Source organism: Microchirus variegatus, assembly GCF_963457635.1.
Source record: "Microchirus variegatus genome assembly, chromosome: 23".
NCBI lineage: Eukaryota > Metazoa > Chordata > Actinopteri > Pleuronectiformes > Soleidae > Microchirus > Microchirus variegatus.
Genome location: NC_139824.1, coordinates 2,000,168 through 2,015,381, shown reverse-complemented (window position 1 = coordinate 2,015,381; position 15,214 = coordinate 2,000,168). Strand labels below are relative to the sequence as shown.

Here is a 15,214-nt window from a genome sequence, read left to right as displayed (position 1 = left end):
TTGCCAATGCGGCAATGCCGTATGCACGCGAGCACACATTACTACAGTTCACGACAAGTCAGTCACAACGACCAGTGGCGTGCACAGGTGTCTAGGTGGACACTAGGTGGTGCTAGATGATCATGCTTACATGATCATCTATAAGTGCTCGTCAATTAAAAGCATGTGATAATAATGCCCCAATTAATATTCCCTCCACCCCCCACCGAACCCGCACACACTTCTGTCAACGTGAACGTGCAGAGCGGACACAAACGGAGGCGGCGACAGTGCACAGCCTGCAGCCGCTCACACCTCCTCTCCTGCCCACCAGCCAGGTAACACATAAATGAATCGAGTCGAGTGTGTTGTTTGCCCCCTAAGCCTCAGTTGCCAAGCTATAACTTGCATTTATTTGTCTCTGCTGTGAAGTAGCCTCTCTCAACGCCACACAGCTGGGCATAAATTAGTCGACTGCTCACCTGCTTAACAAGCTAGACGCTACCCAAAATCAATAATAGATATGACGTGATGATGACCACCGCAAGAGTTTGTCATTGGTATCCTACAGCATGTGAATCTATCAGTATACTTACTTAAGATGAATATTTAGTAGGCTATTGTATAGGTTAACATTAGGCTACATAATTAACACTTATAATATTATTATAAATGTATTTGCTAAATGACAAACAGAAACAGTAGCCCTGTGCTTTGTTGAAATATAACCAAAGAGTCTTATTCATATTGTTGGTCTATTTTCAATTGCAGCATAATGCCTAGAAAGGAGAGGGTAAGAAAGGAAAAACAAAGGGAGTTACAGCAGGCAGCCCAGGGGAGCAGGGGCCTCATGTACGAAGGTTGCGTACGCACAAAAACGTGGCGTACGTCCTTTTCCACGCTCACGTTCAGATGTATGAAACGTGAAATGACCGTGGAAATGTGCGGTGCCCACGCCAACTTCATGGCTGGTGTACGCCCGTTTCTCCAGCTATTGTTCCTTTGGCGACACTTAGTGGTGATGCTGGGAAACTTTTAATAATGTGAAAACATGTAGTTATCAGATTGATGTGCACATCAGAGACACACTTATGAACAATCTGACGTGAGCGAGTATTTAGGGAACGCGAGGATTTACTTGCAAACAATGATAATTGGCTCATAAGCCGATGCGGTCAGGAGTGTTCCAGTCAACCCTGAGCCGAGCCAGGCTAGCTGTGTGGGATGGAATCATCCGAATGTCATCCAGGTACATCACACTCCCATACAATGGTGTTAAACAGGCCAACATTAAAGCGCAATTTTCAGCGAGAGCCGGTTTACCTAATGTAATCGGAGCTATTGACTGCACACACATCGCTATAAAAGCGCCGTCACAGAATGTGTTTACGTTAATAGGAAACATTTTCATTCCATCAATGTTCAAATCATATGTGATGCGCAAATTGAACAGGCTGGAGGCTGGCTCATGTTTTTGGTTTACTTTGCTTTTTCTGCTGGTGAAATTAGAGCTACAGAGCTTTCTAACAAGCCCCTGATTGTCTCTCTGTGTTCAGTATTCATGTCAGTAAAAGCGGGTGTAAAGTTGCAAATGTCAGCCGCGGCACACTTCTGCATTCTTTAATTGTGAGAAAAAAAAAAAAAATTAAACATGAGTCAAAGTGTTTAATGTCCTGCCATCTTTATGCACGAGCGATGTGTATTGTGAGTGTATTGTGTGTGTGTGTGTGTGTGTGTGTGTGTGTGTGTGTGTGTGTGTGTGTGTGTGCGTGCGTGCGTGTGTGTGTGCGCTGCTCTGATCCCACAGACTCACACACGTTCCCACTCACGTCTTTTTTGTCATATTTATACCTGTTGACAGGGTGTCAAACAAAATCTCCCTGTGCGTTTTCATTCACTTTTTTCATTCACTCTTGAATCTCTTGCTCAGACTGTGTGAAATTCCTTTACTTTTCTTTGTTCAGTCCATTATTTGATCAAAGAGGTGAATCGCAGGGCCTATTTAAATTGATTTGCATATGTAAATGGGGCGTGGACAGGGAGGAGTTTGGCACCTCTGCATGTGCGCTCAATTCCACGTTGATTTGGGATGTACAAAGGAAACGTGCTTGGATCCATGCGTACGCACACTTTGATACATCTGAATTTATTTGTGCGTACGACAGTTTCTGGGTTTTGGCGTACGCCAAGATTTAGTAGGAAATCCATGCAAGTCTTTGTACATGAGGCCACAGCTCTCTGTTCTCCTGGGTAAAAACATCCACCAGCAGCAAGGAGGAAGATGAAGATGAAAGGTCAGAGTCAAGAGTCATGTTCACTGTTTAGGGCATTTTAAAGCTCAGATTTTAAAGTTGAACTGTTCCTCTAATTTTACTGAAATATCTTAAAAAGCTGTCCACATTTTATTTTAACTACAAAAAGTGGTTGTACTAAATTAGGCATTAAACTATTTTTTTAGCTAATTATATTATTTTGTACCAACAAGTTATTTCTATGTTACAAGACTTGCAGTAATCTTGTATTTGCCTTAATAGGCTATATTCAACCTTAAAAAATAGGCTATTACTAAAACTATTATTATTCTATTCTAGGCAGCTACAGCAGGGAAGCAGTAGGCCATCTACCAGCAAAAATGTTGAGATAGATGAATCTCCTGATTCAGCTACACAGGAAGCAGAGTCCATAGCAGCACCAAGTCTATGCACAGTTACAGAATCAGAAGTGCTGTCTGATGACAAATGAGGGAGAACAAGAAAGGCATGATTTAGCAGCTGTATGTGAAAGAGATGACACAATTAAAAACATAGCAGCTATGAAATATCCAACAGGGTAAGGGTTAGGGTTAGTGTTACACTTACCCTAGAGCGTGGTCACGCTCACAATAAATAAATATGTAATTACGTTCAACATGTGCCTGTAATGTTTATTTAATTTTTAAATCTCACACTGCTATAATAAGGCAGCCGTCAGTTCTACATGCCACATAAAGTGACCTTATTTTTCACTGAGCACCTGCCCCCCAAAATGTCTGTGCACGCCACTGACAACGACACTCTGCTCTCAAGTGAAGCCAGACAGCTCATTATGACCTCGAGCGCGAGAGAAAAAAATGCTTTCACTGCGTGGAAATTTCGCCATTACTTTATTTCTAAAGAAGTAAGGGGGGACAACATCACTGTACAGTGCAAGCTAAGTCTCCCAGCTGTGCACACACTGTCATCGTCCAAGGACTCCACATCGAATTTAAAGAAACATTTAACGGTAAGCTTAACGTACAGAAATTCTGTTAAAGTTAACATTAGTAAGCCTGCTAACCAGGCTCGGGCTGTCATTGTTATTGTTAGTACTACTGCTACTGCTGCTGCTGCTACTATTTTGGGTCTGTGGGTGCTGCTGGTGACCGGGATGGTACGTGTTTTTTGGTAGTTTTGAAGTTTGAGCATGACGTTCAAATATGAATACCGTAACATCATTTAGCTAAATGATCACTGAAGTTTTTTTTAAATTTCTTTTGTGATTTAACATGCTGTAGTGCGAAGGCTCGTTTTGTTTCGCTCTCGTTTGCCCTTTTAAAAAAACATTGTTAATACAAACTCAACACTTGCTGTGTCTGTCTCATATAAAAAGTCCTCTGGCATAAATAGCTCAATAGGCTTTTATTGTGAAACATTTGCATGGACTTCATCGTGGAAAACTCGTTGACTTGCGAGGGCCCCATAGGCACTTTAAATGTAGCTACTGCCACCTTGTGGGGCTTGTACGTTACAAAATTGCCTGAAACACCTGCAGTGACTGAAGTGGGTCACTAACGCTTTAGATCACAACAAGGTATTAAAATAGCAGATTATATTAGGAAATTGTATGGGTAATTTGGGGGGACATATAAGTGACACTGGATTGTTTAGTGAGGATCCTCTTAAACAATGTTTTGAACTAAAAAGCATTTTTCAGTTTGCATTGTAAAGAAGCAGATTTTTGCTTTGTAAACTGTTTTACAGTTTTCAAGTTATATATTTGTGTTCTGTTGTATACACAGAATTTGTATTGCGGTAATCCAAAAGTAACTTAAAGTAATCAAATTACATTACTTTAATATTGTGGTTCTTAGATTACGTTACTGACTACATTTTTTAACAGGTAATTAGTAACTGAATCGGACTACATTTTTAAAGTAACCCTCCCAACCCTGTTTATTGTCTAATCATGCCAATAAATCATCAATTTGTCTGGGTCTCCTTCCTCCTTCCCCTTGCCAGCCTTCTTGACCTCTGCCCTTTGGAATTTTACATTGTTGAGCCCAATGCCCAAATTTGCCACAATTGTAGCAGCTCCTTCAAATCTCCATCCTCCCCGTCCTCCTCCTCTTCTGATTGATTAACGTCACCCTCTGTCCACACTCTATTCACTCTTATTGTTACATTCTGCCCATCCCCAGCTCTCGGTTTAGGCATTTCTATCATCGGATATATCTCCTCTTCTTCTATGTTTAAACTCACTGACCTCTTTGGAGGTAAGAGTATAGTGTTGTGATTCAACTTAGTAATTGGTGAGAAAATATTAATACAAATGATTAATTATTTTAATAATTAATTTTGTTATTAATTTTCTTAAAAACGGGGCACCACTCCTCTTAAGGCGAGGAGAATGACAGAAATACTGTCACTTAATGACCTACAAGTGTCTCTCGACTTTCAGTTGTCAGTAATTAATAATAAGTAAATTAGTATTATTTAATAATTAACAAGGAAGGTGTGAGATCGTACACTGGCTTCTTTCAATTACCCTTTGTCACAAACAAGCAAGCACAAAATACAGAAACAGTACTTTTAAAATAAAGGTTTAACATTTATTGAAGTATTAAATTGATCAATAACACAAACAAACATCAATCCTCTAATCTAAATAACTACTGATAAAAGTGTTCAAATGTGCAGAAAAGGGGCATGGACATGAGTGCAGAAGTATGTGTGTGAGTGTATGTAAAGGGGACGTGTCACTTTGGCAGCTGGTGACTGAGTGGGAAACAGGAAGTAAACAAACAAAGCCAAAAGGTAAACAAGAAGGAGGGGTCTCTGACATGACGGTTGTCACGGCGACGCTCCTCCCACTTTTGGTTTACAAAAGGTGGCTGCTACGTCACATAAAAAGGGCGTCACTCGCGGTTACCGAGAGGCAATGCGATATGGCGCTCGTGCTCTGATTTCGCCACTCAGCTCTTCCGTCTTTCACCAGCGGGGGCGCTGCGTAAATGAGAAGAGTTAAAGGAGGAAATGGAGTCAGCAGTGACGCGGAGAATTGGAAGTGAGGTAGACAAAGGGGACGTGTCTGATCAGAAGACTTCTGTAGATCACACAGTTTGTCCGGCGATGACCGACTTAACTGTGGTTTTAGCAGATCACGGAAGTTTCCCTCTCAATAAGTGATCACGAGCTGTGTTGAAGACACAGGATCGCGATACACAGGAACAATTCACAGCAACAAAGGGGAGACACGTAGGAGAAATAGGAACCTAATTCAACCACACAGATTTAGCTGGAGTTTATCCAGCAAATATGCCGTTTTACCGGTCAAATTTAGACTTCTATTACGATCGATTACGAAAGAATAGTAAACAATTAATCAGCTGTGTGGTCGGCGCCGCAATTCAGCTATACAGTCCGCTAGCTTTAGCTAACAAATACTATCCTAAACAAGTTACAGCCGTGTGTGAGACACAAAGAAAAAGCACATAAACAATAAAACACAATGAAACTACCGGGTGTGCACTACCCGTGTTCAATAATAAGACGTTAAGAGTTTGGATTTTCATGCATGTGGTAGTATGAGTGAGACGTGTGCAAATCAAACATGGCGGCGCGCATCTAACACAAACAACTAAACATCGCTAACCAATCTCTAGCTAAGGGAAAAGAACACTTCTAAATCATATTTTCCTTCTACTTGGGAATTGGACAATCGGGGGAAGACTGGAGGATCTGGAGAAATACATCGACGAGTACTTTTAGCGAGTTGTCATGGAGAAAAAAAAAAAAACAGCAGCTACTCCCTCCTCCAAACGCAGCCGCCCGGAGAATTCTCCCGGGGCAACATCACTCCCGGACAGCGAATTTATGGAGATCCTTACCTCCATAAACGCTAAACTGCTAAACGCTCGACTCTCCTTGGTAGAGGTGCTACATAAAGATTTTCAATCACACACACATTTGCGCACAGAGAATACACATAGTTTACACTACATAAATAGATAAGGTTACATGAATACACTCAGGCTTGTCACTTGGAATGTGCACGGAATTGGCTCTAAGCTTAAACAGCTTAAATTTCTTAATCACTTAAATAGCCTTCATGCAGACATTGTCTGACTACAAGAGACACACGTGTCTAAGACAGATTGCCAGTTCACTTCATCACAATTTCCCCACATATACACAGCAAACTACAACTCAAGACAGAGAGGAGTAGCTATCATGATCAATAGAAAACTACATTTCACACATAAAAATACTACAACAGACCCAGAACGTAGATTTATAATACTCAACAACAGAGACTTCTGTATTCCGAACATATATGGTCCAAATGTTGATGACCCCTCCTTTTTCCACACTTTCTTCACCACACTGTCCACTCACCTAGACACGACACTCATAATGGGAGGGGACTTCAACATGGCACTCGACCCAGAATTCGACAGGCTCAGTAAGGCAGGAACATGAATGACTATGGTCTTTGTGATGCTTGGCGCTCTTGTCATCCAGCTGTCAAAGAATACACCTTTTTCTCACCTGTACACAATTCCTACTCTAGAATTGACTTCTTTCTGACCAACAGCTCACTTCTCTCAGACATCACAGACACTCAGATCCACCCTATCACTATCAGTGACCATGCACCAGTCTCACTAAATATAACTAATAAGAACACCACACCACCATTCAGAAACTGGAGATTTAATACATCATTACTAGAGGATCCAAATTTCATCAAATACTTCGAAAAAGAGTGGTCAATATTTTATAAGTGGACACCTGCCAGGAACACCACCAGGTGTCCTCTGGGAGGCTACAAAAGCAGTAGTGTAAATGTAAATGTAAATGTACTTTATTTATACAGCCCTTTACAACAATCCTTTCGGTGATCCAAAGTGCTTTACAAGAAATAAATAAATAAAGAGGAAACACATAAAAGTAATTAAAAACAATAAAAACAATAAAATAGTTCAAAATAAAATAAGATAGAATCAGATAAAAGATAAGAAGACAAAAGATAAAAAGTGTCACCATACTACTCGGTATTAAAAGCCATCCTAAATAAATAGGTTTTTAGCCTTGATTTGAAGAGGCCCAGGTCAGAGATAAGACGCATCTCAACAGGGAGTTTATTCCAGAGCCTGGGAGCAGCAACAGCAAAGGCTCGATCACCCCAGTGTTTATATTTTGACCTGGGCACTTCCAGCAACATTTGGTTGTTTGACCTCAGAGCTCTACCCGGATCACGAACAGTTAAAAGCTCAGATAAATAAGATGGGGCAAGATCATGAAGAGCTTTAAAGGCAAACATTAAAAGTTTAAAATCGATTCTAAAAGAGACTGGAAGCCAATGGAGAGAGTGTAGAACAGGGGTGATGTGCTCTCTTCTATTAGTGTTGGTTAAAAGACGGGCAGCAGTAGTGCGGGGTAGAATAATCTCCTACTTCTCATTTAAAAAGAAGAAGAAAAATTACATGAATCAGAACTAGAACATCACATTAAAACACTAAAGACTGCTTACGCTACATCCAAAGATGAGCACCTTCTGAACAATATAAGAAAATTAAATTGAATTAAACAAAATAACAGAAAGAAAAACACAGTTCCAACTGGAGAGATTACGCTTGGAAAAATTTGAACATAGCGATAAATCCAATAGATACCTAGCAAACCAACTTAAACTAAATAAGGAAAAAACAACTATTCATTCCATTAAAGACTCAGACGGTAAATTAACCCATGCACCGGAAGAAATAAACAAAATTTTTAGAGATTTTTATAAAAACTTATACTCATCGAACAATAACTCATCTAGTACAGACAAACACATTTTTAAACTCCATAGAGCTACCAAAACTTAATAATGAACAGGTCAAGTCGTGGTGGTCTGGGTGGGGGCCCCGCCTCATCTGGGGGGGCTGTGCCCATCGTTGGCCTACCCCCTGGTCAGGTGGGGGTGGATCTGCCCCTCCGCTCTGGTGATGCTCGTGGGGCGCTGAGGTATGTCCCTGACCTGGACGGACCTTCTTGGACGGGGACCTGGGCAGGGTCGGGGCACATGGCTCTGCCAGTCAGGAAGCTGGCAACCTGCGGGAGGGTTGCTCTTGCCCACCTCAATATCCCTCCAGGATGCATACACCTCCCCACATACATTTAGGGCACTGGGGGGAGGTATGGCGGGGCTGATGGGAGTTGGAACCACCACATGGTGGGACCACTCCCCACGGCCCCTGACGATCTACAGCTCTCCCCCCTAATTTTATCGCTTCATAGACAGCAGGGTCTGGTGGGTGAGGGAGCACGTTGACGTCCACTGTCCGCCAGCAGTGGGGCGTCCGTGCCATGCCTTCCCCCTTCATTTTAATTTCACACTAGTTTACAACATACCTCATATTCTATACCCCATATCACACACACATGCACACACACACTCACCACCAAGCCATCCCTGGAGGGCGGGGGCTGGGGATTGGGCATGAGTACTCTCCCGGATACCCGACCCCTGCTCGCTCCTCGGTCGAGTTGTGGGCTGGCTGTCTGGGTGGGGGGCGTCTTGGGTGTATCGCTGGATGTGGGGGGACCGGGTCGTCTACGCTCGGCTGGGGGGGACTGGGGGGCATTGCTGCTGCCCATCACGGCGCACCTCCCGGAAGGTGCGGTGGTGGGCGGCTGACTGCTTACACGGCAGGAGCTGGCGTTGGGCATCGGCACTCTTGGATGTTTGGTGGGGCCACTGGCTGGAGCGCTGCGGGGTCGAGCATGGTGGTTCCTCCATGGTGGTTCTGGTATCGCTTCACGCGATTCAAATCCGTCCTTAGGTCAGTACCGGTATCGGAGAAGAGAGCGGGCGTCTCGTATCGCGGCTCTGAAGCTGTGTAATACGTGGTCCACCGACTCACGACAGGGACAGCTGGTCGATGGTGATTTAGGAGCACGGTCTCCTCTTCTGCCGGTATAGCAAGGAATAACTCGCAGGGAGTTATTCACTGAGTCTCTGATCAAAAGGGAAATAAAAAAGGGGAAAAAACAAAAATGGGGTAGGAATGAACAAAGAAGAATCTTCACAGCTTGGCCAGCAAGGATGTAGATCTTCAGGGTGTTCTTCTCCTTGAACACATACGTCAGCTCCCGCGGACAGATACGGTTGAAGAGGCTGAACTCTGGGGTTCTTTCAGTTTCCCGTGATGTCCACCAATGGGTCAGTAGTTGTGTGTTGACGTCATCTGTCGCACTGGTTTGTGGGGAATGAGTCCATCACAGCTGGACGCCTTGGGGGGATGGCCTCTCTTTCTTTGTTGTCAACCATGAGGCCTTTTATGACCCCAAACTTTTCACCAGGCTTAATGACTTCCCAGTAGGCCTCAACAGATGACAATGGCTAGGCCCAACAATAGGTATGACAGAAGGGTTATAAGAGTCATACCACTTACCCGACCTTGTTGTTTTTGGACTTCCTGTGACTCTTTCTGCCAATGCAGGAGCGGAGAGAGGAGGTGCAGAGAGAGAAGGAGGGGGAGGGAGTGGAGCAGAGGCCTGAAGGCCACATTATACTTCTCCGAATGCGTAATGCGTTATCCGACTGCTTAACTATAGAGACACCTCGAGCATTCTCCGTCGTGGTGACGGATACGCACTGCAATTTCCCACCCGTTCAGTAGGGGTCACTACGCAAGGTTGTTGTGCTTGTGGCTACAGTGAGCAATGGCGTCCAAGAGAGAAAGACTGTGGAAGCGGAATAACTTCGCACGCAGTTTTAAGATAATTTGAGGTGAGAAATTGGCAATTTAAAGTCTAAACATGTGCTGTGTGTATTAAAGCGGACCTAGACCGGAAGTTCCAATTCACGCTGTTTTTTAGTGTGTATCTGCATCATTACCTTGTTTTAGAAACCCTGAAGGTTCTAAACAAACAGTTCAGCCACTGCTGAGAACACTATGTTGTATTTTAATCTCGGGCTCAACAGGATCTCTGAAAAAACCCAGTCCGGTTACGTAAACAGCGGTTCTCCGGAACAGCAGATCCTCCTGCCCCGGGCACTAGTCCGGGCACATCCGGTTGCATACATTGAACCACAGAAGAAGAATAACGTCTGTTGTGGAGGTGTTTCACGAGCGACAGTGTCTTCTGACTCCGGGTCAAAGTCATAAAAGGGACTGCGGCTGGGAGTCGTGACGAAGCTATTTTTAAACATTGTTACAACAATGTTTTGAGTAATGAGTAGCAGTGCATCCACCGTTCCAGAGGGGGTGTGCTGAATATGTCACTTCCGGGTACTGGCCAATCACAAGACTCTGTCTTCTGGGTGTGAGAGTTGAGTCTCAAATATCACGGCTGGGAGAAGGAGGATTTCTATCGGCTCGTTTACAGCAACTAGGAGGTTTTTGACGATAAAAACAAGTTAATGTATGTAAGTAGACCTCCATAACTAACATATATGTGCAACAGGACCACTCTATGTGAGCTTTAAGATATGACATATTTATAGTTTGTCAGTGACGTTGTCGGAGGTGATCAGCTCCGCCTCTGTGGACGCTCGGTGTGCACTGTGGCCGGCACAGAGCAGAGTAAGCTCGGCCTGTCCTGAGGACCAATGGCAGCCCTTGCTGTCTCTGTTGTCCCTTGACGGAGTGACGGACACTTAAAAAATATTTTGTGCAGTCGGAGACGACGCAGAGGCTGTCCGACAGGCTCTCCATCGACGCAGAGGGCTCTGCGTAACCTATGTAGAGCACTTTATGCAGGAGTATAAATTGGGCTTGAGCAGGAGGTGGCTGTTGTTGAGGGTTGATGCACGGGGGAGGAGCAGGATGAGGACCCAGAGGCACAAAATCGTCATCCTCCTGTTTATCTCGGTTAAAGTACAAAACAAGATAAAGTTTATTGCATCCTCCATCTTTTTTTCTTTGTCTTTACTCAATTTCTTCCTTACCTTTTCCTTCTGTTTTTGCACACCTCTCCTTCTTGCTTCTGCCTCCTCTAACCATGCCTTTGCCTGTGTGTAACCTTGATTCTTCTGCCTCTACTCACTTCCCTTATACTTTGCCTTTATCTTTTCTTCCAATTCTTAACATTCTTCTACCTGGAGTTTTCCTCCAAACTGATACTTCTTTTCCCACTTTTTTATATATTTTACATTATACTACTGCTTTCTTTTCCATTTGTTTCACATCTACTTTATATTGAACCACGTCAGGTTCGCAAACAACTGCTACGGTTTCCCATTTTTATACTTTTTTTTCAACCTGGTTTTTATTTATTTTACCGGTTTTACAATTTCTTGAACGGGTGTGCTTTTAACTTTCAATGGGCTTATTGTTCACTCAAACTGTTTCACACATCCTGATCTTTCCATACGAACACAGTAGATCTTATCAACCATACACTAACTTATAGCCAGGTGGTATGTACGACACATTCGTTCTGAGAAACGCACCCTTTGTAATATCCATGGAGGATATTAAGACACTGAATAAGTCACCACAAAGTTTATTTTCATTACCACATTCACACGCCCATTTTATTATATTTTTCTTATGAGTCCCTGACTCTTTCCTATGGGTCCCTGACCCGATGTCTCTCTTTTTTTTCCAGGCTTTCAGGATTAGTTTAATCCTTGTCCTTTCAAAGACAGCTGCTCAGTCTTTAAGCCAAACAAGGTGGTATCTTTCAACTACCCAAAATTAGTTTTCCAATGATTTGGCCCTCACGAGACTCTCAATCTTGGTGCCAAACGAGGTGGTCTATTTCAACCTCCCTGAAACTAATTTCCCAATGATTTGGCCCTCACACTACACTCGATCTTGATGCCAAACGAGGTGGTCTTTTTCAACCTCCCTGAAACAAATTTTCCAATGATTTGGCCCTCACGAGACGAGACGTCTTACCTTTTTGATGATTTGAGTCCCTGGCTGGTCCGTCTCCCCTTTCTGGTTTGCCCCCGTCACTGTCCCACTCTTCATGGGGCCTGGCCTCCCTAGCCAAATTAAGCTTTAAGAGCCCCGAGGTGGAGGTCTTTTCAGGCGAGATTTTTCTTTTCTCCGGCTTGCAAGGTCTTTAGGTCCACCGTTGTGTAGAGAGGGACAGATGTTCGAGCCCCAAGTTGGGAGCCAAAATTTGTTAAAATAATTTAGTAAAAGAGGAAGGAAGTTGGAGCCAGCTCAGGAATCAAACAAGGGTTTAATCTTGTACAAGAGGAGCATTCACAGAGCAACAATGCAGGTCCTGTTACAAAGTGAAGACTCAAAGATCTAGGAGAAAAGCATTGCATGTATCTGTTTTTCTGGGTGTGTTATCAGTATGTTAATTACTACTATATGACCTCCTTCAGCAAAGAAGGAAACAAGTGGGTGTTTTACGACACCACCATTTGTGTCACAAACTGTGGTAAAGCAATATAAATGGTCTCTTAATCTTAGGTCACTACAGGTCATGATAAACCATTACTTTTTAACATTCCTCTTATACAAATACAACATTTCCTTAACAGTACTTTTATTTATTTTAGGAATAAACAATAGACCCGAGTTCAGGGACCGGAGCGGTCTATTGGGTTGATATAAAGTGATTAAATTGCAAATATAAGAAGGGGCTTGATTATTTAGGGCCTTGTATGCGAGTAGAAGTATTTTGAAATCTATTCTACTTTTTACTGGGAGCCAGTGTAGAGAAGCCAAGATGGGAGTTATATGATCACGTCTTCTTGTTCCAGTCAGTATGCGTGCTGCTGCATTCTGGACCAGTTGAAGGCTTCTCAGGGACTTATTAGGACATCCTGACTTTAAGGAGTTACAGTAATCCAGCCTAGATGTTATAAAGGCGTGGATTAGTTTCTCAGAGTCTTGTCGCAATATAATATTTCTAATTGTCTTAATGTTGCAAAGGTGGTAGAACACTGTTCTACATATGTGATTAATGTATTCATCACAAAAGATGATGAATTTATCACCAAAGACAAAATTCAAGTTTATGCTTCAACACAAAACAGTAACAAGTGTCCCACACAAAGTGAAACAGCCACAAACCGAACTGGTCAAACCAAAGTTTCTACCACAGCAACACACAAAACCTAAAAAAAACTAAAGTGAACTGTTACTACCACACTCAAAAGTCACAATAACACACAATAAATACAACAGTAACACACAAATGACCAACACACAAAGTGGAATGCATCAACCATAACAAGAATGGTCACTGTAGTAAACCACTGCCCACACACTAATGTTGCCAACTTACACCTAAGCTGCAACTGAAAAGTGAACCAAGAAACCACCAGAAACAAGTAAAACAAACTATTTTTAAAGGTTTAACCAAGCACAAAAATGTTGGCTGGCAGTTTGGCTGTAAGTGGTTCAAGGAAGTCCACTACAGCTGAGATTATCATCCACTCAAAACACACATGCACACCTACAATCCATCTCACACTTGTGTAAAGATGAGATATACTAGAATTAAACTAGCTTAGATTTTATTAGGTGCGCCTTTTGTTTAAGTGTTCAAAATCCGTGTTTTCGTTGTGTCCTATTTTCACTAGTATGCCTTCCTGTCTCAAACTGGTTCTTGGTACGGGGGTGTGCACATTGCAGTCAGCATTGATTATGCCCCAGTACTTCATACAACCAATGACTCACTCAGGACATCCTTTTTAAAGGATTCCTCCCTGTTTCCTTCAGGCTCATACCTCCCTGATGGCAGTGCAGTGGACCCAGATTACTACTTCTCCACCATCAGCTCCAGCTTCTCTGTCTCACCTCTTTACACTGGAAGCAACTCTGGAGAATTTCATGTCTCTCTGGATACACTGAGACGGCTCCTTCAAATGGTAAGCAGCATGGGGGCAGAATTAATGCATTAAAAGGTGTGATGTGTATAAAGTACAATTACAATTTACCTATTTGTCTGGAACAGGTTGAACAATTTGTTTCTGAGTCTTTTTTAAAATCCCTGGATGACACATTGGCAGAGCTAATTGAGGTATTACTCTCTAATAATTGCAAATATTGGTCAACTCTGCTTTTTGACACTTCCTGTTTACTGATATAAATCTGTTTTCTTATTGGCAGTTGAATCCAGGCCTTCATCTGCACTACAAAACCTTCAGTGACCCTCTGTATGTCGCCATATTCAAATTGCTAAGAGACACACTGTACAATTTAAAAGGTAACAGATCATACTCTCCTCACTTTCTGTAAATAGGTCCAAACTTCTTTTAAAACCACGAGAAATGACAATTTGTTTGATTTATTCACCAGAGCTGCAGACAGACTTTGTCAAAGAGGTGCATGACTTTGTGCTTGAGCACTTCAGCAGCAGCCAGTCAGAGCTGCAAAGGATTCTCCATGATGTCGAGTACCTGCAGAGTGAACTGTGCCCACTCAAACTGCGCTGTCAGGCCAATGCTGCCTGTGTGGACCTGATGGTGTGGGCTGTCACTGAAGAGCAGGGTGAGACTTTGACCCACAGCCTTTTCAAACATCCTCGTTTTATGTTGGATGCTTCTATTATTTGAATTTGCACACAGAAATTACATTATTCCACACAAAAAAAAAACAACTACCAGGGTCAAATGATTAGCCCCATAAAGAACGTTTTATTTTAGCCATAGCTCAAACCACTGTTGTGCAATGATGTGCTTAACTTTGTAATGCTCAACACTTTTAAAATCACGTTAAAACTGAGGGTTACACTGAAGATACACACAGTATAAAATCTCCAGTATGTTTGAGCTGTCACTTGAGAAAGCATCATGCCAAAAACAGAATAAATCAGTTTAAACTTGAGAAAGAGGATTGTTGATGCTCACAAAGCAGAAGGATATACAAAGTTATCACAGTGTTTCCAAGTGTCAAGAACTGGAGTGAGAAGCATCATCAAGAAATTCAAAGAAAGCCACACAATACAGAACAAGTCTGGCAGAGGTAGGAAGCAGAAGATTTCAAAGACTTTGGAAAGAAAACTGGTGAGAGATGGAAGTCTAAAGACCCCAG

General features: G+C 42.6%; 1 protein-coding gene across 1 annotated transcript in view; it reads left to right on the top strand.

Moving 5' to 3' along the window:
* The window catches only part of LOC310944064 (phosphatidylinositol 4-kinase alpha-like), a 131,998-nt gene that overhangs the window by 47,900 nt on the left and 68,884 nt on the right, over nucleotides 1-15,214 (top strand). Inside the window, exons 8-11 of the mRNA XM_083909771.1 lie at nucleotides 13,901-14,049; nucleotides 14,136-14,201; nucleotides 14,291-14,387; nucleotides 14,480-14,671. Coding sequence (XP_083765897.1) covers nucleotides 13,901-14,049; nucleotides 14,136-14,201; nucleotides 14,291-14,387; nucleotides 14,480-14,671 — 504 coding nt within the window. The remainder of the gene's footprint in view (nucleotides 1-13,900; nucleotides 14,050-14,135; nucleotides 14,202-14,290; nucleotides 14,388-14,479; nucleotides 14,672-15,214) is intronic.